Raw genomic sequence first — 26,896 nt, forward strand, 5'->3', positions numbered from 1 at the left:
TGCTGGTCTGTTATGCCAGTATCTAGAAATGTAATATGTATATTACATTTCACATCCAGTGACAGTCACATCCACATCTATCGTGTCAGTCTGCTACAAAGGCAAAAATATTATCAACACTTTCTTCCTTTTTGTACAGGAATCACCAGCTGAACTGGATACCACCATAATCATCAGTTAATAAAGCAGCCATACCTTCCTGAAAGGCAAGCCCCCTTTCCGCAGGCAGGCATTCCCCACAAACACCAGCTGACACAAGCACTGACAAGCAAGCAGAAATCCCATCTTTACTTTCACAGTGTCCTATTTCAGGTTTAACAAATTAGTCTGAAGGTGACATCCCATTATAAGCTCACATGTAAACACAAGAGATCTTTTTTTAAATTTAACTAGTGTACAACAGGATTTCCTTCTGTAATAAGGACAAGGGAGAAAAAGCAGAGCTAGCAAAACAACACAAGGAATCTTCTCCTGCTATTTATCCAAAGCATAAACAACCGACTGAGTCGACTTCCACGGAACGTGTTGTAAACCTTGGTCTTAACCTCATTATGTTATCGCCATGCTGTGACATTGACCAGGCATGTGCCATTTGCAATTGCCAGTAAAGTGACAGAAGCCTTTTCCTCTCAGCTTCCTATCTTAGGCAGTCTATAGTTTTATTCCTAAATGCACGTTATCTCTGTTCTAATGCATAATTGCAGGGATAACAAGCAGAAAGCCTCCATATCAGTTCCAGCCTCTCATGCAGGCTAACTTTAATTCCCCTCAAACTAGCTCAAATTTTCCTGACTGCATCAAAAGAACACGTAACTGCTCTTTGCAGAGAGTCATGCACGAGCTTTCTTTACTTGTAAATTTAAGCGAAGTGTCAGCAGAGTTCATTAATACCAAAAAGATTTTGCACCCGATACAACTCCCCTCCATTTGTGAGAGTTCAATAGTTTTCCAGTGAACACACCGCAGAACTAAAATATAAAAACTGCTGAAGCCAATTTCAAGCATTTGTTATTACTACATTATATTGTTCTGGCATTTTGCTTACAGCCAGCAACAAAGACACTGCAGTGAGCATAAAAATACAAAATCTGGATTTTAGTATAAATGTGCATTTGAAAAATGAAAGTGCTTCACAATCCAAATTACCATCCCTAGGCTTGATAAAAACGGCTTGAGGATTTAGAGGAATTATTGTTATAGGGAGCCAGCTTGCGGGGAACCAGTCAGAATATTCGTGCGGTATTTGGCCTAAACTAGTAATATGTAACAGCTAATCACAATTCCTCGTTAACACAAAAGGGAAGGAATCATTTATTGGTCTCTTCTGTATTTAGCTCCAATGCTCGTATTTATTACTGTGGCATGATATCAAATAGGTCTTGCACCTAAAGACAAGGCTTATTAAAATGGAAATATGACTAGAGGTTACTGGTTTTGTACCGCATGTCTCCATGATTTCTGTGGAAGGCATACAGCAATAAGAATGCCCTATTTGACCAATGGCTGATCACATATGTGAAATTCATACAGAGCAATTATTTATCAAAACATTATTTAGCCATCTTTTTTTCTGCTTTTACAGAGAGAAGGAAAGAAACCATACACACAATTCCAAATTCCTTTCTCTTCTCTCACCATTCTCTACTCCATTAGCTTGTTAAAAAACAACTGATTGAATTTTGACCTCGGTCCCCAGAGAAAATATTGTTTGAAAAGTTATGATGAAATCTTAGAGAAGGACTACTCAGACCCTAAGGGAAAAGTGGCAGCTTATTGGAAAACTGTTGTGTCACTTTCAGACCTTGTAAAACAGTTACTATCCGTCATACGTTTTCTGTAGATAGTTTCTTCATGTCTCAGGAAGTTAGGGGTGGCTCAGGAAGCCAGGAATGTGGGATTTTCTGTGGTAGCTTTACCCCTAAAAGAACTAAACTGCAAAATGGAAATGAATCAAGAGTTCTTACATAAGTGAAAGTGTCTTCTGGGCAGCTAGGAAGATTCTGTATACATTCACTCAGACTCACACTTCTGCACAGTACACACATCTGTGCAGGCTATTAACCTACGTGCACACATTGCAGACATACGCTTCTTTCTTGTTTCAGATTTGGAATTCTAGACTTCATGGCTACGAAAGAAACCTGATTGCAAAATATATGCTCACAGGTGGAAAAAAAATTTTTAAAAAAATCAAGTGAGTACATGAGCTTTGACAAGAACATATTATTAACCCCAGCTTCTTTCTAGTTGCTTCCATGTACAGTTTGGCTCTTTGAGAGTAAGGTCCCACTCTCCTGCAGTTCCTGCCATCTGGAATAGCTTTTCTTTAACTCCGAGTTTCATCTATTCTTTCATCCCATTCCAAAACACAACTAACACATATTTTCACCCTTATCTAACCCACTTGCCTCTAACTTCCCCTCCCCTGTTGCTCAGTACTTTACTCACTGATCGCAACATACAACTCCTCACAATTCTGTGAAAAGTTTCAGAATGCAGCATATGACATATACTCAAAAAGTTTGTTTCCCAACAGCAGGATATACATGCGAAGATATATGTGTATCACCCTGAGAAAACACAACAAAAAACCCAAAGCCAAAACACACAAAACCCAATAACCACAAACAGGGACAAACAGGAGATCACAGGACAAAAGGCTACTGAGTAGTCAGAGCTTCAGGATTTAGCTATAGTGTAGAATAGAGCCTTCATTCCACTGTTGCAAGCCCCCAATGGGATACCAAGTATCCCATTTTCCATTTTCAATTACCTTTTCCGTTATGACCCAAAGAACCAAGCGTAGTCAAGCAGGCTCCCCATTTTCCTTTCTTCTCCCCTTACTTCTGGGAAATAGTTCAGATAAATTAACAATGCCTCCTCATCCTCAAGGCTATACCATTTCTAAACTTTCCTGAGAAGATAATTCTTGCTTGTCAGGCTTTTTCTTTTTTTTTTTTTGTTTTTGTTTTTGTTTTTTTTGTTTTGATAGATTGACCAAATGATGCAAAAGATGTCTTGGAAAACAGATGCAGAATTGTAACTCAGCTCCCAAGGTGCATATATTTTCTGAGTAGAACAGTTTCAATATAGCTCATTCAACTATGAATATACTCCCAAACTAGTACTAGCCAGCAGTCTCCTCGATAAAACAAGACAAATACCCATACCCTCACCCAGTTCAACTCAAGACAACTTAAGAGTCCTCTAACCTTCAACTCTGATTCATTTTTCTCTTTCAACCTAGCAAGTCAGAACAAGCAACAAACAACATACTGCCTTTTATCGCCAGAGGATCAATTGAATCTGGTTTTTTTTTTAGTAAAAGATACTCATTTTTGAAAGGTACCATACTGAAGTGTTTTAAACATACACATTACAATTCATCATTGTTAAACACTAAGTCAAGCTAACAAAGAGATAGTAGCAAAAGAGAAACAAGACCACTCATGTATTCCATAAATATAGAGAATAGTTAAAAGTTAGCAATCACTTATCTCCTCCTGCTCCAATTTAAAACTTCTTTAAGGAGTTACAGTGGAAAAGCACTACACTAAATTTTTATTTGTTTAAGCACAGAAGTACTGTTCCAACCAAGTCCCAAAGTTCACAATTTGTTTTATCCAACCACAAAAGATACTTAATCAAATGACTGACTTCCAAGATCAGCATGGATCATTTTAATTACAAGGTCTGTCAGCCATCCCAATTATCCCTACTTCGGAAGTATGGCTTTGTTTTCTTCCTCTGTTGCTCTAAAATTTCTTGTGTCTCAGTACATTTTAATCAGGAAATAACATCCCAACTCTTAAACTCTGGGAGCAAGTTTTCATCCTGATCCAACAAGACAAGTAGGAGATTCGTTCACATATTTGAGAGGACAAAAAATGTTCTCTGCTAGTTCAGTGAATTGCGTTCCAGAGCTGTTTTGTGTTGTGCTCTTACTAAAGAGAATTCTTTGCTATGACTTCACGCTAAGGCAAAAGTAAACACTCTCGCCTTTTTATATGGGTAGCTCTATCCCAAAGTACCATTAGTGGTGACAGAGGAAAAGCTCTGTTTCCTCAACAAGTGGGAAGAAGTGGAAAGGAGAAAAAAGAAAAAAAAACCACAACACCAAAACATACACAAAACCCAAACCCACAAACATTGTTCAACCAAATGTACCTGTGAAATGCAAGCATTAATGTACTTCCCAGAAATTAGTCATTATGTTGTGCTCTCGTATATCACCTGAGACAAGGAGAGTATAAATTTCACAACAGAACTTTGCAAGACAAAACCACCGTATAATCCATGATCAAAAGATTTCTTCCACCAATACCTGCAGTTTAAAACTTACCAAGTACTTTGCAGCGTGCAGAAATTTGTTAAGCAAAACATCACATTCAGCACCCAACAATTTTTGGTACATTCTTTTTTAAAGCCTGCTCAACTGAGAGGAGACACAGCACGCAAAAAACCCAACCTCTATTTTATTATGTTCTCATCTTTGATGGATATATATATGTTCCCTAGCTTCAATTGTCTCTCTGGTCACTTTTAAAAAGTACTTTCAAAACAATAAGATTAAACACCATCAAGGACTTACCAGATTGGAATTGGTGGCATTGGAATCATCTTCTGGAAAGGGGATATAGATAGCTAAGGCCACACAATTGGCAAAAATAGTCAGTAAAATAATTATTTCAAATGGTCTGAGGAATGGAGTTAAGGAAATTGTTCCAAAGTGTGCACACAAAATAAAAAAATAAATTATTAAAAAAAAGATTTATAAGAATTCTGTTTAAAGAAAACATTCCAAGTCCCTTATATTTTGAAAAGAAACATATGCCTTTTTAAGTGCTTTTAGGAGCTCCCAGCCAAGAATCTTCCTAATATGTCAAAAGCAGTGTAGGCCAGTCGCGTGCCAGAGTAAACACAGATTTCTTAAAAGTTTTTTCTTCTTTTATTTATTTAGATTGCATTTTCCCTATTTTCCTTCAAGTGTGGCTGTACTGTTTTTAATAGCAGAAGCTGGTTCTAGAAGGGCTGTCATTTTTCCTCTTACGATTATTTTCTCTCAGTCTTTTTCATCTGCATTTACAAACCCTGAAATAATTTTAACAAAAGTTTGGGGTTTTTTTTGTTGCTATTGTATTTTTTTTTTCCCCTTTCTCAATCCCTCTCTCATATCTCAAAGCTAAATGCAAGGGCTGAAGAAATACGTGCATACATTCAGTTAGAAGACATTTAAATGATGACCAAGTTTAAGGGGAAAAGAAAAAAAGGCTTTGTCCAAAATGTGCTTATACTGCACATTGCTATGTATACTTGTTTTGCTTAAAAATTATTTGAGGGAGTATTTCTTTTTCCTTTATTTGCATTTTATTTGGCATCATAGAGAAAACAAATGTGCCTACACAGTATACTGGGGACACCAGGAAGCCAAGAGTTCCTTATGATAAAGGAACTAGCATCAATTTGGGGGCATTTCAGCCTGGCATCAACTTTGTTAGAGGAAAAAAAAAAAAAACAAAAAAACACACAAATATTTGGGATGTTCAATGAACAAATCCTGCACAATCTTGATGCCCCACTGACTGTCCATTGGACCCAAAGGGCATTTTTCTACTGACCAATTTGCTAGTACTGTACTTCATCTACTTTGGTGGACTCCTTTACCTTAATTGTTGTGAAGTGTCTCCAAACTCAGACTACAGACCAGATTTCCAGTCTGTCTACATTTAGTTGGCTGCAAGAGCATCTTGGAGACTAGCTCTGAGATGACTCACCAGGGGAACGAAGAGCAGGATAGGACAGGGAGAATGCTAAGTATAACCTGTGCACAGAGTGCATTTGAGCATGAATTTATCTACCATGGGACTGGCTTTGCAGCATTGCCAAATGTCAACACAACATGTATGATTTTGGTCAGCGGATTACTGTTTTCAGCAGGTTTTAGCAGGAAAGAACTGGAGATCAGGATGTGCAGCTGCCTGAACTGTGAGGTACGCACAAATCCCAAGCACCTGACCACTCTGTGTGCTCGGATACATTCTATGTTTCACTCATGGAAGAGTCAAAGGGTTCCAAACTCTCGTCAGACTACCATGCTTAAACCTATGAATAATAGGATATACATAATAATATGGAGAAAGAAGAGCAGATCAGGATCAGTAGATTACTTGTGAAATCAACAGGACCTCTCAGATACCTCAGGCTGTATATATAACATTTACTCCATAGAGACCTGAATTTCCATAGGCTTTCCTTTTCTTAATCACTTTTTTCCTAGACTTTTTGGTTTTGACAGGATTATTATCTATTAATTTATCACTGTTTATGCATATTTAACTTCTATTCTCTTTTTTCCACTGTGAAAATAAAACGGTATAAAATCTACAAATACACTGCACACATAGCAGAAAACTAAATACACAGTTAAATCTGTGCAAAATAAGGTAATTACTTGATTTCACTTTTTGTTACGTGCAATTACACCTTCAGGCCCTTAATGCTATAACATTTGGGTAAGAAACACCACTGAAGTGCCATTTGATATTTGTTTAATATCCACTATGCTTAGACTTAAGTGATTCACCAAATTAGGCTAAGCTTTCCTCAGTAGTTCTAAAGCAATTAGGAAAAAGTCAGAATACAGAATAAAATTAAATCTTCTCACAACTCTTTGATATTGTTGCTTGTCATTGAAGTGTTTCATGTTTATAAACACTAGGTGACCAATAAGAAGTTCTGATGGAAAAAAATACTTCCATCAACTCACCTACAGCCAAACAAAATAAAAAAATGCAAGCATCAGCATCTTTGAATTGCTTTAATCTCATTGTTTGGTCCTCTCCTGATCTCAGCAGTGCTATATCCTGTTTTGCAACACATCATTCCCATCATTCATTGCCGATCCTATTCATTTATCAAATGTCACTCTGTGCTCTTTCTCTAATGACGTGTGTTTACTGGGGTGCTGGCAAGTAAACCAATATTCAGCTTCATCCTGTCAGTCATCATCCATCGTCTCATGCTTAGAGTATCAGAGCTACGCCAGAAGGGACAAAAAGTAGTAAACTTAATCAGGGGGATTAAAAATTAGCATCTGAAGAAGAAAGGAATAGGCAGGCAGCTAGTTTAAGGACATCTAAGAATTGACAGGAGCATTTTTAACAAGTTCTTAATCTGAAAAATATGTCCATGTCAGCGAGACCTAATATACTCATATTCTGTTTTCATCTTCCTAGCATCCCACCAGACCCCCAAAGGAACAATATTATCACATTGTCTTAAATGCCATCATTCATTTTTTATCATATTAAGAACTGCCGAGTTCTATACTGCCTTCCCTTGACATGCTTATCTACCCCTAACAACATGCTTTCTTTTGTATTTCCTGAAGAAGCCCATTAGCTTGTGATTTACTGACAATTACTGTTCAGGGTTAGTCTTGGTTTCTCTCTGGGGAGGCAAGGGAGGTGTATTTTGCTTCAGTTTGTTTCACACCAAATTCTCAAATTCCAGCTTGTGCTGATAAGACTTGGGTGACTAAAAAAAGCTTTGCTTCCTCCACATGACGAAGCCAATGGCCAAACTCTCACTGACTTTCCAGGGAAGTAAGCACTGACCCTTACAACTGCAGAATGTGTTTCAGTGGTTATCATCTGTGATCTGTGACACAGTCTGTCTCTTGTTCAGATTACTAGATCTGGCCCTGTACTGCATTTGTACATGCTGCAGGATTACTTTAACTATCTTTCTTTTTCCCTGCTTCCAGATGACCAGTATCTCTTACCAAACATCAGTGAGCCTCAGTAGTTTATATGGAATTCCAATACAATTAACAGACCTTAGGCTTTTTTGGGGTCTTATTGCATACGTTTGGGTTTTTTTTTTCCCATTCTTTTCTCCATGCTGTAGAAAGTGTGATGCCATGTGTTTAACAAAAAAAGCGTACAATTCAAACTACTAGAGCTGTTTAACTGGTAGCACCTCTTTAAGTGTCTGTAAAAAAGAGAATGGAAAGCCAGCAGCTGCTGTGAGTCCCACAGAGTCAGTTCAATTCTGGCCTCACATATCTTGCGTATCTCCCATCGATTTCAGCCTGGGCCATGCGTTTTTAAAAGAGCAGAATTCAACCCCTAGCCTTTATCATTTAAACTTCTAGTGGTTTCTTGCACAGGAATATAGTTAAGGTTTCAACCCTAAACATTTTTTCCCCCCAGCATAAATGATCTCAGTTAAGACATCAAAACCTATTCGTGTACTTTACATTCCCAGTGATGCCTTTCACCTTAATGTATTGATTTCTTCACATTTATGAATAGTGCCTGACGCGCACAAACAATCTGCTGTTTTCCAAATGAGAACATCAAAAAGGATATTTCCATTCGACGATGCTGATGCATGCCCTCCGGATGGGATTTTTCAGTGTTAAACACAGCAGTGCCCGGGGAGGACGTGTAGCTGTGGTGGTACCCTGTTTTTTCTGTTTCCCATACTGCTGCCGTTTCCTCTGCGTGGAGCTAGCTGTGGATATTGTTGCATTGCCAGCACTACCCATCAGTTTGGCTTGCCTGGCAGCATCAATCGCAGCCTGCCAGGACAGAGCTGCCCCCGGAGTAGGGATATGCTCTGGGGCAAGCCCTGCAGCTGCATTGGCATTCATGTTGGCATGAGCCGGACGGGGACTCCCATAGTTGGAACCTGTGAAAGGAAAAGACAAATAGTGTTTTCAAAAATCTTACGTATCAGTAAAATCAAGAGCTAAGGTTAACGATAAGCGCAGGGTATCCACTTACTACCAGCTTCTTCCTCCAATCTAAACTCTTCATTTTCAATCATTCATCTTGCAACAGTTACCCAACAAGACCCAATGGACACTGAGCTGTTAGAAGTGCCTCCAGTCAATACTATCTCCAGGGATTCACAGAAAAGAAACTGTCCTTTTCCTTTTTTACCCACACATTTTGCAAGTTGGATTGCTTGAAAGCTCAAAAGGTGAGGCTAATTCTCATCACAATGTCACATTGACATGTAGCACCATGCTATTTAGTACATGGCAAAGCACCCAGCTGAGATTCTCAAGCCCTATCATAAAAATCCTTATGTTTTCAAGATTATCTCAAGGTGAAGTGAAATTTTAACAACGAGCTTAATTCCTTCTGCAAACAATACATATGTATAAACCTAAGAACAGCCTGACTCGAAGGTACTCTGAAGCAGAAACTGGGACAGAAAGGCAAGAGTTCGTGGCTTTTGTGCTCTGTAGGATGCTGTCCAGATAGTTCAGGCCAACGAACATACATTTAGAAACTGGAACTGATTCCTCATTCTGATAAGCTGATTTTAAGATAGACAAACTATTGAAATTAATGGAGGAACCATTACTTTAAAAGTGTGTAATAACAAGAATGCTAAGACCTAGCAGTCCCAAGTTTTGTACCTCTTTTAGTAAAAGCTGAGGGAGCACATGCTTCTGCCCAATCATAATAATAGAATATACATGCCAGGTGAAATGTCACTGATATTTAGAAGGTCTTAGCAGTACAAAAAATGAAAGTAATCCTTTCAATCTAGCGCAATTGTTGCATTGTTTCAGTAAAGACAGTTAAGTCATCTGTGCCTCTTCAATGAGGCTTTTTCAACAACTCAAAAACTTCAATTACTTCAACATGACTGAATTTTGAAACTTCAAAACAGATTCCCTTACTCTTTGGAGTACACTTCAATGGAGATACGTGAGAACTAGTGAGAGATTAACTGAATTTTGCCACAGACCCTTCAAGGGAGAAAATATAAACCATTCTAGGAAAGTGCAACATAAAATCTACACAAAGTCACAACAGCAGACTTTAATTAGGAAGAAAGTCTTGTTTAGATATATCTTGTAGAACATTTAAGAGACTACTTATATTTTTTGTGGACTGCAAGCTTGCCTGGGGCATATATGTTGAGACACAGGTTAAAGGAAGCCCAAATGGTCTACAGATCTTATTCCTTCCCAGGCTGTGAAACCAGAGTTCGGTTTCAACACACTGCACACTCAAGAGGTTGTGTTTCTTCTTACATCTGATCAGCAGACACTATGCTTCAGAAAAAGTGTATATGCAAGAAGCAAATAGCAGAAACCCAGTAAAGGGGTTAGATCACCGTTTATTTCAAAGGAAGCTCAAAGATTACTATTGACAGACTTTAGATTAATACAGAAATGCGGTGTTACTAAACAGATTTGATGGGCTCCTATAGACTACTAGACAAAGGAAACAGAAGGCCATGTGACACTGCTTTCCTTACAATATTATATGAAAGACATTCAAAACTGGGTAACTGGCAAACTGTTCTTGAATAGAAATAATTGCCCAAGATGCATATTTCATAGCTAGCTGTGCAGTGCCAAGATATCACAGCAATGACTGCACTACAAATGAATTAAAGCCGGTAAAATAAATACAATCACATTGACATACAGAGTGCAACAGGATATGCCTCTACCTAGAAAGCATGCAAGATTTTTAAATTCATCTCACTGAATTGGAAAGAAGGACACGATAGAGTCAGATGTTATTTTATGTCAGGCATTGCCATAAGATTTCCAGGCTGATATAGTTTTATTACATAGCAGGAAAATCTAGAGCTTGTCTCTGCTCACTAAAAAACCTCCTAGTTGTGAACCAGCCAGAGGAAGCTGGTGAGTAACAGGACTCTGATATGTGAAAGGGAAAGCTGAAAGAAACAAGAAAAGGGAAATAGTTAATTCACATCCCTCAGATTTTGAAACTGAGGAAAAAGAGCTTTCAGAATCGCACAGGCTAAGCGGATTTCCTCAACGAAGCAGGCAATCAACTGGCAGACAAACGTAGTTAGTTCTCTAAGACTAAGCAAATTGTACACAGCACTACTCATGGGATACATATTTATTTTCAGACTAGTTCCAGATGCAGTTTTTCTCTCTAGCATGTATCTGACCTCCCTAGCCTGAGGCATGCTGGAAAGAAAAATAAATGGAAAATTACTCTAATTATTCTCCAAATCCAGCTCTTCTTTAATACTGACCCATTAGAGTAGATAGTCAGCCTCACCTCTGTGCCTGGGAAGATCATGGAGCAGATCCTTCTGGACGCCATGCTTGGGCACATGGAGGACAGGGGGATGATTCAGGACAGCCAACATGGCTTTACTAGGGGCAGGTCCTGCCTTACTAACCTAGTGGCCTTCTATGATGGAGTGACTATGTCACTAGATAAGGGACGACCTACGGATGTGATCTATCTGGACTTCTGTAAGGCCTTTGACATGGTCCCCCATGACATCCTGCTCGCCAAACTGGAGAGATACGGATTTGATGGGTGGACGGTTCAGTGGATAAGGAATTGGCTGGATGGTCGCATCCAGGGAGTAGTACTCAATGGCTTTAAGTCCAGATGGAGAGCAGTGACAAGTGGTGACCCTCAAGGGTCTGTGCTGGAACCAGTACTGTTCAACATTTTTATCAACGATATAGACAGAGGGATGGAGTCCACCGTCAGCAAGTTTGCGGACGACACCAAGCTGTGTGGTCTTGTCGATACACCAGAGGGACGGGATGTCATCCAGAGGGACCTGGACAGGCTGGAGAGGTGGGCTCAAGTAAACCTCATGGGGTTCAACAAGAGCAAGTGCAGAGTTATGCACCTGGGCCAAAACAATCCTCGCTATCAATACAGACTAGGGGATGAGGTATTAGAAAGCAGCCCTGAGGAAAGGGACTTGGGGGTGCTGATGGACGAGAAGATGGACATGAGCAGGCAATGTGCACTTGCAGCCCAGAAGGCCAATCGCATCCTGGGCTGCATCAAGAGATGTGTTGCCAGCAGATCCAGAGAGGTGATTCTGCCACTTTACACTGCTCTGGTGAGACCTCCCCTGGAATGCTGTGTGCAGGTCTGGAGCCCTCAATATAGAAAGGACATGGACCTGATGGAGCGGGTCCAGAGGAGGGCCACCAAAATGATCAGGGGGTTGGAGCACCTCTGCTGTGAGGACAGGCTGAGGGAGCTGGGGTTGTTCAGCCTGGAGAAGAGGAGGCTCCGGGGAGACCTCATAGCGGCCTTCCAGTACCTGAGGGGGGCCTACAGGAAGGCTGGGGAGAGTCTGTTTACAAAGGCCTGCAGTGACAGTACAAGGGGTAATGGGCTTTAAACTGGAAAAAAGCAGATTTAGATTAGACATTAGGAGTAAGTTCTTTACCATGAGGGTGGTGGAACACTGGAATAGGTTGCCAAGGGAGGTGGCTGAGGCCCCTTCCCTGGAGACATTCAAGGTGAAGCTCGACGAGGCCCTGGGCAACCTGGTCTAGTTGGGGTGTCCCCGCTGACTGCGGGGGGGGTCAGACTAGATGACCTTTGAAGGTCCCTTCCGGCCCAGATGATTCTATGATAAGAAAGATGTGTGTGTTTTCCAGTAAAAGCAAACTTGCTGATCCATTGCCACTGTGTTCTTATCATGCTGACTAGACCATGTGGTCCTGAAAATAAACAGCTGCTGCATCTTAATGAAGACTTTTCTGCAATTTGGGAATGTGTCAAGCTTCTTCATTATTATTGCTTATTAGTTAGTTTTCACGTGAGGATTTGACTTTGATGTGCCAGCAAAGTTAAGGATACAACTTCTGGTGGTTTTGTTGCTTTTGTTTCTGCCATGATCACCAGTCCCATAATCAAGTGCTTCGTCTCAAATTAATTTCAAAAGATGAGTCAGTAATGATAGATTCATATTAACAAATATTACAAATATTGATTACTAATAAGGATCTGTCTGTTTTATGAAGCCCAGAGACTGCAGACTCTATCTGTATTAAATAACTAATGCAGTGACAAATGACTTGAACTACAGGCAGTTTATAGAAAAAAGCTTAGTGACACACAGCTTCACAGAAAGTACACTGAAGAACCAAGAAAATATTTTCAAAGACAGCATAGCTAAACTTTCAGTGAGAATGAAATTCTGCCCTATAATCTAAATGCTTCGTGTAAGTAGAGGAAGTAAGGTCTACGTACTTACTAGGAAGTAAGTAGAACACATTCGTGTTGAACTTGTGAGGCACCATGCTAAATTTCACCTAGAGCACTCATTTCTCCCCCACCACAAAACTTTGCTGTAACCTGAGAGCTTCAGTTACTGGATTTGCTATTTTCATTTTGCAATTTAGCAGTTAAAATACTTCACTCGATTTCCCCACTACAAACAAAGTTTCACGATACCTAAATCACTTTAATCATATTTGTTTATACTGTTATTAAGCTGGAAGTTGACCAGAAGTGGCAAATGGAGATTCATTCCCCACCCAAATGCAATAACTCACTAAGCACTGTGATCCACAGCATCATCACCCTGCTAATCCCTATCACCCTTTAGCAAGAATTTGTACTGTTGACTATGTCCAGCTGGTGCACAAAACTCTTCTCTCTCAAGTAGTTCTGTGCTATGGATCATGAGTTTAAGCATTTGAATAGTAATTAAACATAAATGTCCATCTAAGTGAACAAATTCAATTACAAAGCGTTTGGGAGAGACTTTCATTTCTGCAAAAATGCAAAGTTGCAAAACTACTTCAAATGCAGACACAACAGAAATACAGGTCTGGTAAAACAGAGTTAAGTCAGAAAAGTAACAGATAAGGTTGTGATGCAACAAGAAATCACAGAATCACAGAATATTTTCGGTTGGATGGGACCTTTGAGATCATCGAGTCCAACCAACAAAAAAAAAAAATAAATCCCAGAGCACCAAACACCAAAACCAAACCAAAACAAATGCCCACAACCACACACCACCCCACCCACAAACAGACACAAACCAACAATCTCAGGCACTGGAGCATGCCCTGAAGTGCCATGTCTACACGTTCCTTAAATACCTCCAGGGACGGCGACTCCACCACCTCCCTGGGCAGGCTGTTCCAGTGCCTGACCACTCTCTCAGTAAAGTAATTCTTCCTAATACCTAATCTAAACCTCCCCTGCCGCAACTTCAGACCATTTCCTCTGGTCCTGCCATTATTCACTTGGGAGAAGAGGCCAACACCCACCTCTCTACAACCTCCTTTCAGGGAGTTGTAGAGGGCAATGAAGTCCCCCCTCAGCCTCCTCTTCTCCAAACTAAACATGCCCAGTTCCCTCAGCCTCTCCTCATACGGCTTGTTCTCTAGACCCCTCACCAGCTTGGTGGCTCTCCTCTGGACACACTCCAGCACTTCAACGTCCTTCCTGTAGTGAGGGGCCCAGAACTGAACACAGCACTCGAGGTGAGGCCTCACCAGTGCCCATGTTGCACAGAATACCTGACACTGTAAGCTTACAACTAAATCACCAAAATGGTCATCATCAAAATCACTATTAAAATATACAGTGATGACCATTAATACCTTTATAAGTGTTGTTTGCATTCTAATAACATCTATCTCAACAGCATAATTAAAAAAAAAAAAAAACAAAAACAAAAACTAAGCAGTGACCATTCTATATGAGAAGTAGGCAAATTAATGACACGATGGAATTGCAGCTTTTGAGTTTCTTTACTTCATCTAGTTAGCCACATATTTATTTTAGAGGAATTTGTGCTTAGATTAATTCAAGCACACAGAAACAAAATTATAAAAGACTGAAGTAAGGGGTGCCTAACAAGAAACATGAAGAATAATACACCAAAAAAAAAAAACCTCAGTGTATGAGACCATCTGTTAACAAGAGGAAGAATGTGGAAAACATTGATCCATTAACCAATGGAAAAAAAGGAGAGCATTTGATAGATGATTGTAAGAAAGCTTAAGTGTTACATGACCTTTTTGCATCAATTTTTACTAAAGAAAATCCCATCCAGATCAGGTGACTAGTACAAATAATCCCCAAACGAAAACAGGTATCATTTCCAGCTGTAAAAGGGAAACAAGTTAGAAAGTCCTTAGATAATGTTCATGGTTTCAGCTACTTAGCACCCTAGAATATCCTAAAATATTTAAAGAAGCTTCTGAAATAATCTCAAAGCCATTAGCTGCTGGTTTGAGCTCATGGAAGACAGCAGAGATCTCAGAGGACTAAGAAAGGGTGAATAGAGTCCTCAGTTAAAAAAAGTGAGAAGGGGGAAATTTAAATAGAGTTGAACTTCAGTCTCCAAAAAAAAAAATCTGGAACAAGTAAAATAAATGAGTGTCAGTAAGTACTTGGAGGACAAGGAGAAAAACAGCAGTAGACATGGATCTGTCATGAATACAGACAGAAAAAAAAGAAAATTAATTCCTTCCAGAACTGGGTAACAGAATTCTCAGGCAAGATAGAAGCAGTAGGTGCCCCGTCTCCTGACTTCATTAGTAGTTTTATGAGGTCTTGTATGACAACTTCACAAGGATGCTAGGGACATATGAACAAGAAAAAAATTATTATAACATGAGCATGAAACCAGTGGATGTCTGAGAACAGTTACAATAGGTACACAGTCTAAATTGGATGATGCGTCACATGGAGGTACCCAAATGCCTGCCCTGGATTTGATTCTGTTCAATGTTTTCATTAATGATCTGGATGATGAAACGGGAAATGGTGTTATTAAACAAGCAAGTAACTATGAAGCTGGGAGGTAAAGCAAATACACTAAAGGACAGGATTTGAATTCAAAATGAACTCTATGAATTGGAGAAAGTCTTAAAAATAGCATGGAGCTCAGCAGGGACAAATGCAAAGTATTTAAGTAAAATTAATCATCTGCCCAAATTATTATCAGAAAAGCCTTGGGGGTTATACTGGATCCCCAACAGAACAGAAGTTGATAGTGACATACTGCCTTCGTCCCACAAAAGACAATCATTGCAATGTAGTATATAAACAGGGATAAAATGTGTGCAACACTACAAATAATACTTCTCTTCAGCTCTGCATTGGCAGAGCTCCAGCTGAAATACAGTGGGCAGTTTCAGGTTCCACACTTGAGGAAAGATGTAGCTCAGCTCAAGCTGCCCAGAAGAGAACAAGGTGACCAACCAAAAGCCTAGAAAACGTGAGCTATGAGGCAAAGTGACAGAAAAGGGAATGCCAGAACTTGGACTGCTGTTCCTAAGGGTTTGAGGGGGAGAGAGGTATGATAACAGTCTTTAAGAGTGGGTGTGTATATATATATTTTATATATAAACATATATTTTATATATGTTTTGGATATATGTTTACAGATATACGTGTGTATCATTTCAAAGAACAGAAAGGGAACATCTATCACCATACTCATAGCGAATAAGCAGAAGCAATGGCTTTTGCAGTAAGAAAATTTCAGGATGTACCTTAGGAAAAACACTTTCTAACTGTAGTGAAAATGAAGTACACCTATCGACTTCCTCGACGGGTGGCAGCACCTCCCACACTCCAGGTCTTTTAGACTAGGCTAGAAAAACATTTCTCTGGAATCATATACATGAGGCAAGATTTATAGTAAGAAGTCATTTCTTTTGTTAGTCTAAAGCAAGTTTCACCTGAAGGAAGGCCTTTGCTTATGTATTTCTTCCATCAGTTAAACTATCAAAAGAGACCAGTCTCAAGTAAACCCTGCTTCTCAAACTCAAACCTTTAGTTCAGCACATTGTGAGGCTTCTACATGCACGCTCATCACTCTGCAGGAAGAAAGGTGAGGACCCTCTGTCCAATTGACCTGGAACTCTATTTCTTTGGTTTTAAAGCCTCAACTCTGCAAATACCTTTTTCTACAAGTCTTTCAGTATCTCAGGACAATAACAACTACCCATATACAAAGCTTAAAATCTTGAAGTTAAATAAAACCACTTATTTGTATCAGAAAATAATCTTTTATGGAAATCTTTATTAAATTTTCAGTTAACATGCCTGGAAATTTCCCCCAGAAAGTGCAGGGCTGCACTTACATAAAACTCACTTTAAAGCATGATGAGGATTTCTTTCCTTATTTGCCTTTTTTAAAAGCAAGTTGACAAGACCTTAATTCTGACAGCAACTGCTAAAGCGATAGTAGTTTTTTCCAAAAAGAAGATTTTTCTGGAGGTAATTTGTAAGTAGAGGTAGGGGTTATAATGAAAGCTGGATTGCAACCTGAAGTATGACTTCTTCTATAATAAATTTGATAGTATACGCATACTCTTTAGAACGTCACATCAGATTAAAATTCAGTGTGTAGTTCTTAGCCCAGATAAGAGAGTTAAAGAATTTTTTCCTGTAAATTGTTTTGGGGCTTGAGAACACACACATAAAAGATACATTATTTAAGACAGTTCGTTTGCCACAGTTGAGACTAAACATTTTTTAAAATCTAAACAAAAAAATCTTATTCAGGAACCATGCTTCATTTGCAACTAGATCTTTGTTTTCCTTTATCTCCCGCCTCCAAACAGAGGGCTTTTTTGGTGCATGCCATTAACATAAGAAGATGCAATGAGCTACTAGCAGCGTGAAAACAAGTTCATTTTCATGAAGACAGCAAGTGCACAAGCTCCTCCCACTTCAAGTATTGAATGCCTCCAAGTTAAATATTTATGCTTGAAAATTAACTACGGACACTGCGTGACAAGTTACCGCAATTTTGCTGACACTATTTAGATTTTGAATTCCTGAGAAAGGGACAGATTTTTATTCTACATTAGTAGAACATCCAGCACAAGGGATTCCTGGCTCATGAATAAGACACAAGAAGAATACAAGCAATAATAATTCCCTATCAACGCTGGAATAAATCATGGGACAACTCCTCCCTTAAAATCACTACATACGTAGTTCTCTTCATGCAAAAATATCTTGTTTCAGAGTATGTTGGAAACCCATTGTTTCCTGATAAGATCCTTCCTCCATATGAACTATCTTAGACATGCAAAAGATGTAGACATAGAGAGACAAATTTCTGTGGTTTTTTTTTTTTTTTATTAAAAGACATGATCCTGTACTTGTAGTAAAAGCAAACCATGTTTTTACTGACAAATTTAGTTTTTTACAGCTTTGTCTACAATAACACAAATGATAGAATCCCCCTCTCTCCTTCCTTCAAATTAGCAGGTGATAAGCATTTTTCATCTAAGATTTCATCACAGTGTTCTTTCTTTTACTTCTCTAGTTTTATCTTTCCGTTCTGAAACAAAACAAAGTAACAGTCTGTTCTGCCTCCTTCACCAAAAAGGCATCTTGTCAAATCTTGCTCAGAAGAATCTAGAAAGCCACAAGTTTGAAAATCCTCAGCAGTCACAAAAATCCATCTAGCTTCTGATTTTCTCTTCTGTAACTATGGATTCAAGAGAACTAGACTGGGAGGTAAGGTCTCCTTTTTAGAGAGGAGGAAGAGGGGAAAAAACACATGAAGTCTACTAAATATTAAGCCCCAAGGCAAGTATCTAATATGGATAGTCTGATAATTGCTGTAGATATCAAGAGAGCCAGAGAAGCTCATAATGCAAGTCAGCTGGACTAAAAATTCTATTAGGAGATAAATTTATTAGGTTGGAAGGGTGGGGAGGTGGTAAGAGGCCAATTTCCTTTGAAGCACTTGCATTTTCTTGTGGCTTTCAATCTCAAGAAAACACAAAAAAACCCCAACAACAATCCATTTTGTTTTCTTGAGATGTGTTTCTGGTGGCACCTAGATTAAGATCTCGGAGATCAAGCCAGAGAACACTTTCCTTTCCTCCAACCAAAGCTCCCTGACACATTCATAAAATCCAAAAACAACAACAGAGCACTGGTGACATAAAGATCCTTTTTACTAATAACAGTATTTGTATTAATTTCAAATAAGCCTGAGAGAACCCAAAAGCCATGTATTTTGTATTTGAAGGAATGGCTAGTAAGACTTTTTTTTTTTTGTTACGTAAAACCCTAGATCTGCTTTGACAATGCAATCTCCCACAGAACACAAAGGATAAAGGCATTTGTAACACCAAATGGCATATAAATTAAAAACCAAGGTTCCTCTTCTGAGGCAGTAATTGATGCATGTCTCATGGTAAAGTGCATTAATACATTTTTTTGGAAGAATTTTAGGGTACCTATCAGTACAAAACCTTTGCAGTAACATGCATACACGACATGGCGAGTTTCTTGGAAGAAAAACATACTGCTTGGACAAACTCCAGGCACATATCCTCAATTGGAGACACCAAGAGAGGGCTTTCTCGCTTAAATCTATATTTTTGCACATTCATCTAAATTAATGTTACCACCACTGAGGATGCCTGGTTCAAGAACATCTTTGGTAAAGTTTCCTTGATTTCAGTAAAATTCCTCTGGAGATTAACCGTAACTCAATAGATTCGATTGTTCTGACAAACTTCTCAACTGCTCATAATTTTCTTATCGGTGAATGATTGTTCTTTATTTAGTGAGTAATCTAACTTCTTTACAGAAATTAAGCTTTTAAAGGTTTTAAATAATCTTTACTGTATTAGATGGTCTCCAGCTTCTTTGTCTGAGGATGCAGAGTGGGACAGAAATCAACACACAAACCTGTTAAATTTGATTTGCCTCACGCTACCCAAACCATTTTAAAAAAGGCATCTTGTCTAAGCTCCCTCCATAGTCAGCACAGAGGACCATTTCTTCCATTCTTAAGACAGGTATCTGAAATACAAGTGAGACCATCTACTGGCAGTGCCAATCTTCAGATTGTACAGAAGTAATCTAAAAAATAAGTTTAATAGCACGTCAAATTTACGTGGATTAAATGAGATGAAATGACTCCCACTTACGTGTGGGGAGTACATGCATGCACGTGTCATGTGTTTGTGCATAAAGTACAGAGCAACTCTGTAGCTGCTTTTGGCCCAAAACATGTGACCATATTTGGAAAATATGTACAAATATCTAAATAATTCAAAGCCTGTAATTTCAATGCTTCTTCATCCTAGAAAAATCAATCAATTCTTTCACAAGTCATAGTATTCTCAGTCCAGAAATAGCAGTCTGTTCCCAGTTACATCAGGTAGATGATGACTGAAAAGCACAGAGATCTCTATACAGGCCTGTATCTGAGTTACAGGCAATATGAATTTCAATAAAGACAGACACACACACAAACCAAAAAAACAAACAAACAAAAAAAAAACAACCACAAAAACAACCCTTTAGCATCCAGATCTAAATAGAGATCAGTCCTGGTAAACAGTGCACAATGCAAATTCTCACAGGCTAAGTTTTTTTGCTTCCTCTTGCTGTTTACGAGATCAGCGTTCAGCTGCACAAATCCAGACAGCAGGCAGAGTTTATTGGAAAGAGCTTAGCAAGTGTATAAAAGGAGAGTGTATATCTAACCTTCCTACACAAGCCGTAAGTACTCCCTGCCAACCCTCCGTCCCAGTGGTGATACTCACATGAGGAAGCCATTAATCCACATTAGCTTGGGTTAAAAGGGACCTCTGAACGCCGCCTGGTCCACAGCTCTTATGCTTTTTAGCCCCCTCATTCAAAGCTGTCAAATTTCATCAACTCCTTTAGCTACCCAGCACCATAGATTGCACCACTGCTACTGTCCCTGAACGTGTAGGCAGGGTTGCAAGGACTGATCACAGTAGGCACCCAAATCAAAGGTTCATTCAGGTATTGGGCATACAATTTAAGAGAATAGTATGTACCTAATTTTAAGAGGTACCTACTACATCATACTTTGTGAAAACCAGCCCTCTGTAAGTTGTTTCATTAGCACCCACACAGAACAGACACCCCAAAACTATTTGTTGCTTTTCAGAAAGGCAAAACTTAGGATTTATTTTAGACTGCATTTACCTAATTTTAGATAATGCATGCAATATCCTAATAAATTAAAGATGCACTCTCTTCTTGAAATGCAGGCAGTTTCAAAGGAAAAGGTATTAAAAGGTGTTTCAAGTGTCAAAACTGACTTTGATTTCAGCTATTAATCTTAGTGTTATAAAAACCACCTTTTTTATTTTTAAAATTAGATTATTTTTTTCTCCCTGCTGCTTGGAGTAAGATCAGCAAAACATCAGAAAAAGCGACTGAAGAGGAAAGTTTTGAAACAGACTATGCAAAAAGTTCTAGCAAATCCTAAGAATTAAGCATGTAAAAATAGATTGGGTTTTCTTCTAATTTCAGTCATCTAATTAATTTTATCTTATTTTTGAATAATTTTAGACAAAATAAAAATATTCAAACAGGAGGGCTCTTTTTAACTTGGGACCATTAAGGTGCTAGAAAGAGATCATGCAAAAATAGAAAAAATTTGAACAGAAGGAAGAAAAAATTGCTGCCTCAGTCCTATCCTTCTATTTCCTTTCATCCACAGAATCTCAAGAGGATGCTCCATATGCAACATTCTCTGCAAAACAAGAAAAGGAAGCCCTTGCACTTGCGAATCTCCATTAAAACAAACCCGTAGAAAATTATTAACCGCATGAATATAAACCGTATGTATATGAACCATGCTATATAACAAAGAGAAACAGTGGCTTGTTTTAATTTCAGCGTGATATTAAGAGGCAATGTAAAAAAAAAAACAAACCAACAACATTTTATTCAAACTAGATCTTTGTGATCTAGAAGCATTGCACCATTAACAGATTTAGAGTCTCATTTTTATAGCCACTTTGCACAGAAGAAAATCATTTTACTGAGTTGTTTGGTGTCTAAAGTAGCGTGTTCTATCTCTAACATGCAGACTTCTCTCTAACATTATTTTCTATTTACTGGTATCCTCTTGGAAGACATTCCAAGTCTGAATATTAAGCATGTGTAATACCCAGATGCAGAAACAAGCACTCTTGACTTGCTCTGGTACTTAAGAGCATTTCCAAACTAAATAAGGCACTAAATCAAAAGACTGCAGCTGTAGCAAAGCGGGGGGAGGGGAGAGAAGGTAATAAAAGGTGGGAAAAATTAGCAAGAGACAATCTTTGTAAGCACCTGTATGAGAAAAAAAAACAGCATCTGGCTTACATCTTAGGTTAAACACTGCAACACAAACCCCTGAAATAGTTCCTATGTCACTGGTTGTCTATACAAACATGGTTAACCAGCTTCCCTGTGACCTTTTCTGCAGTAGATGCAGACAAATGTTTGAGATAGTCTTTATAGATTCTTTCCAAAAATAAAAAATCCTGCTTATGTAAAAGCAGATTCATTGATCATCGCTGAATTTACACGTACCAGAGCAAAGGTGGCAAGAGCAGATGCACACCAGGTTTGTGGAGCACTTGCTTAGAAGTCAGTGAGCAATATTTATGCACTGCCATTGAATTAGTGCTCCAGCTCTGTCTTTCTGATAGTTTTCAGATCACACTGAAGGTGGTGAAAGCTGAGACTTTTGTGTTCCTTTTTTGGGGTGCTCTGCACTTCATAGGATCAGCATCACAAAAGAGGCAAGAAATTTCCCACAAACCATTACTCTAATAGCATCTGAGCACTGGGCAAGAGATTCTACATTTCTACTGCTCATTAGGAAAACAAACAAAAACCCAACAAAAAAACCAACAACAACAACACCCCACCAAAAAAACCCCATCCAGCCTATCTACAAGGAGTAGGCACCTCTCATTCTCTCATTACCTCTGGAGCTTGGCATCAGTATTGCGCCCTCCCTGTTTGGAAGCAGACCGTACATACAAATTAGTTCCTCTTCCATGACTGAGCTGCTTTGTCCTGAGAGCCAGTTGGCTGGCTCTAATGGTCAGAGTGAACCGACACACAGACAACATGGACCTCAATGAGTTTCAACCTACATGTCCTATCCTAAAAGCCCAGGTAGTGTGTCAGTACAGAGCATTACTATGGAACACAACATCGCTGGCCCCAGTTCTAGAATCCACACCTCAAAAAGAATAATAGAATTGTATAAAGAACAGAAGTACAAGAAAATGCAGAGTGCATAATATCTTACAATGAGAGACTAAAGACACTGGAATAATTTAGTCTTATATAAGAGAGAGTTCAAAAAAAATTGATCAGAATTTATCAGCATGCAAAAGATTTTTGACACCACATGACCTGGGCTAACTGCAAAAACCTCTATGGGACTAAATATTTGGTAGCTGTAGCTGAGCAAACTCAGATGTCTAATAAGGTATACATTGCTAACAACCAGCGGAAAACTTAACTGTGAAATGTCAGGGGTCACTTCCACTTTGCCTCCTCAGATCAGGCCTGGATATTTTTCTAATGTCCCTGTCAGCTCTCAAACAGAAGGATTCAGAAACCGCTGGGTGAGACTCCTCAGTTTAGCAGATGTCCTCAAAAATCTGTTATCCACAGACAGCCCAAGGACAGTAGGAAACACAAAGCTATTATGTTGATATTTGAAATACATCAGTTGGAAATTTTTCTGTAAAATGGTATCCTTTACAACATATTGAGGCCTGTAGTGGGATAAATGCAACATTTTCACACATGGACTGGGAACCCCCATTGTTGTCCTTATTTCAAGTTATTTGCAGCACAATGGCTTCATCAGAAAAGCAGTGTTACAAAAACAGTTATGTTATTTTAAGTAAATTACTCCCACTTAAATCTATACATTTCCTGAAACATTCTCTTGTCTCAAGTTTTGAGTCACTGTATCATTACCAGGCACAGGCAGTAAAAGAGCATTCAAAAGCAAATGGTGAAATGATGACAGAAATCATCATAGACAACCCTATGCAAAATTATAGAATAGCTTCCCATAGAGCCATAGCATATGTTTGTGATTTCTATATGAAGTTTAAAGTGGAAACCACTGACGGGAAATACTACCTATTTTTTTAATTATTATTCATCCTAAACTCCCCTTACTTCCTACTTTCAAAGTTCAATTATTTTATAAACACCTCACAAGAGTTTATTGCAAGAAGGGCAAGTACTGCTTTGAAATGGTTTACCCCATCACAGATGACAATTTCTGTGAATAGAATTTCTTGTTGATGCTCTTCGGGAAGCTACAATAGCTGCTTCACATATCGTAGCTGAGGCAGCACAGCCTTTCTTCAAAGGCATGGCAGGCTTTCGGTCACTATATAGCTTATGCAAAGGGCAGCATGATAGAATAGGCTATAAATTCTGGAAAAAGAGGTAATAGGATGATACATAAAGGCTTCATATCCTTCCTTGTGGCAGTGAGAGGAAGAAAATTCAAAAAGATACATGTTCATTGAGATAATATAGTATTACAGAGATATACAGAAATTGAGTGTGTCAAACCTTATTTACAACGATAAAAACCTGCCCTGCTGAGAAGGGTTAACCTTTTCTCCTCATGTCAACAGAATGAAATACCTTTCTATTCCTCCTCTGGCTGCATCCTGGGGGGACAAGGGCTCTCCCTCTTGTTGAAATCACAGACCCAGCACACTTCACCTGGTACCCCAGGCTCTGGCAGGCAGAGCTTTTTTGCCAACACATCCAAAGTTGAACAAAGTTGCCAAGTTCAAAAGCACAAATTAACTTTGCGCCTCAATTTATCTTCTTTTTGCGATCCTGCTACTGTATAAGCCTGCAATGATTCAAAACTGGGACTTTCAAAGTTAGGCATGCTGCATTTACTCACCCAAAAGCACAACACACACAAACCAGAGTTACTATAGAGAACTCTCTCCACATTGCTATTACCTAACTGTTAATATTCCCTTGTAAATTTTGTACATTCCAGCCAGCCTGGCTAACCACACTCGCTAGCTAGGAGAAGCAGATTGAACTGATTACAGCGTGGTTTCTCTGATGCCTTGTCTTCTGGCATGCATGCCATCCCTCTCTGACACTGCCTGGAAAGTCCCATCTCCTTCCTGAAGCTACCTATTTTGCATTCACAATATTCTCCGCTCCTAAATATAGTCTTGGGAAAAATTAATTGTTCTCACTCCAGGTGGAAACAGGGATATTCCTCAAGAAGCAGCTTCCCTGAATTTCCAACAGGGATTTTTTCTGAGTTATTGTTTTCTTCTTGTGCTTCTCTTTAACAGTCTCTTTTATTTAATGGCATGCATTCAGGCAGTAATTATACATTTAATCTATTTGCATTCACACAGGTCACCTAAAAGACAGGTGACTTACTAAAACCTAGTATAGGCACATAACTCCTATCTTCACACTACACTTTCGTTGTTGACAACCAAAATTAGAAATCAACACACATGCAGAATGTGGAATTTATTTCACTAGCTCTAGCAATCTAAAATCTGATATTTAGTTTTAGTCATCAAACCTTTAGCTATACAACCAAGGCACAGTTAAGTACCTCCAAAAAAGCAGTCCACCCCACCTATTTTAGATATCTATAATGTCTTGTGGCCATGGCTACCTTCCTCTCCACTGACTACCCATGAACTCTAAATGATTACCTCCAACTACACAATTTGAACACCTACAGTGAGGTAAAATGAAATCTATGCCCAATGATTAGCTTTACTATATGAAGAATGACAACCTGAAAAACATAGACCATTTGTCTCTTATTTTATGCCCTTCTATTTCTTTCCAAATCTTTCATAACACAGCTAGATCCTTCCAGTCACAGTCACTTACTCATTCTGGTCCACTAAGCAAATTAGACTTCTACCTATATATATATACATATATATATATATACACACGCACACAACTGTGTAGGCACCGTGCAACTGCAGACATCTCTGAGACATTCTAATAATTCCAGAGTGTAGATTATTTTTTTCCAACTATTTGAAAACAAAAATAAAAATGCCCCATCATACACATACTGGAAAGACAGCAGATAAAACCAGAAGTGCCTCTATATCTAGGTTGCTATTCAAGCCCTGGTAGTGCTTACTGATATGTATGTGCAGAGTTGGGAGGAAAAGGGAGCCCAATTCCTCTTATATCCATTAGTACCAAGTTCACCGTGTGTACACCACATACTACCATGTGCCATCCCCCGTGACCAGAGAGCAGTCTCCTTTTCTGTCAGATTCACATTTGGTCATAGTAACATCTACATTGAAGAGAAGCACACTTTATCTCTGCAACTTACACTCAAGAGCAAAACCACACAATCTTTAATAAATTATCAGGTTCAAAGTTCACACCAAGACCTCTGCATTGACTCCTCATAAACCTGTGGATCTCCGACCAAACCTGCCTGATGATTTGTTTCCTGTTACTTAAGATATTAGTCCCCTCCTTTGACCATTACAACTCCTAACAATAAAACTGCTGATCACCAGGGAAAGACTGTAAGTACAAAGAAGAGAATCCTCTTTACTTATTAATATACAGGATTCACTTGCCAAAGCTAAGACTACTCAGAATGCTTGGTATTAGGGTTGCATGCAGATGACTCATTCCTGGCCTGGGTAACTGAACAAGACATGGAAAACTACTGGATATGACATAAGAAATTACTAGACATAAAAACAAAGTGTGAAGTTGATAAAAGTTACAGGTACCGCTGTAAGAAATGGCCAGATTTCACACACCGTTAAGAGGGACTTGAGTCAGAGCTGACCATACTTCAGAGTTAAAGAAAGTGCTGGGGTCCTGTTGGGGAATATTGCAAGGCCAACAGTGCCCAGATAACTGTGTCAGGAATGCCAAATAAGGCCAGGATTACTGAGTACCAGTATCAGAAACACCAAATTTGGGTAGAAAAGCTGGGACCAGTGGGGGAAAAAAAAAAAAAGTAACTAGGGGTGGGTTATTTATTCTGGAGAAGACTGGACAGAAAAGGCAGGCATGAAGGCAGTGAAAAGGAGAGTCACCAGAACTAAAAAGGTATAGTGCAAATCATGGGACAACAGTTATATTGGGGTGCCCATTGGGAGCCCTGCACTTGACCATCGCAGCTGGACCAGTACAACAAACCAACCTGCTGTTCTGACCACAAGATTCAGACCTGCTTGTGAGGTCAGGAGAACCAGGGCAGGGGCTGATCTCCCTGGCTTACACCCAGACAGATGGATCACGCATCCCAGTATTGCCATGTCAGTGTCTGTTAC

General features: G+C 39.0%; 1 protein-coding gene across 2 annotated transcripts in view; it reads right to left on the reverse strand.

Annotated features, from left to right (window-relative positions):
* Positions 1 to 26,896, reverse strand: part of CACNA1C (calcium voltage-gated channel subunit alpha1 C) — a 495,176-nt gene that overhangs the window by 409,466 nt on the left and 58,814 nt on the right. For both annotated transcript variants that reach the window (XM_074162069.1, XM_074162077.1), the window contains exons 2-3: positions 8,371 to 8,694; positions 4,592 to 4,695 (exon numbers count right to left, since the gene is read on the reverse strand). In XM_074162069.1, the coding sequence (XP_074018170.1) occupies positions 4,592 to 4,695; positions 8,371 to 8,694 (428 nt within the window). The remainder of the gene's footprint in view (positions 1 to 4,591; positions 4,696 to 8,370; positions 8,695 to 26,896) is intronic.

The sequence above is a fragment of the Numenius arquata genome, chromosome 2, assembly GCF_964106895.1.
Source record: "Numenius arquata chromosome 2, bNumArq3.hap1.1, whole genome shotgun sequence".
Taxonomy (NCBI): domain Eukaryota; kingdom Metazoa; phylum Chordata; class Aves; order Charadriiformes; family Scolopacidae; genus Numenius; species Numenius arquata.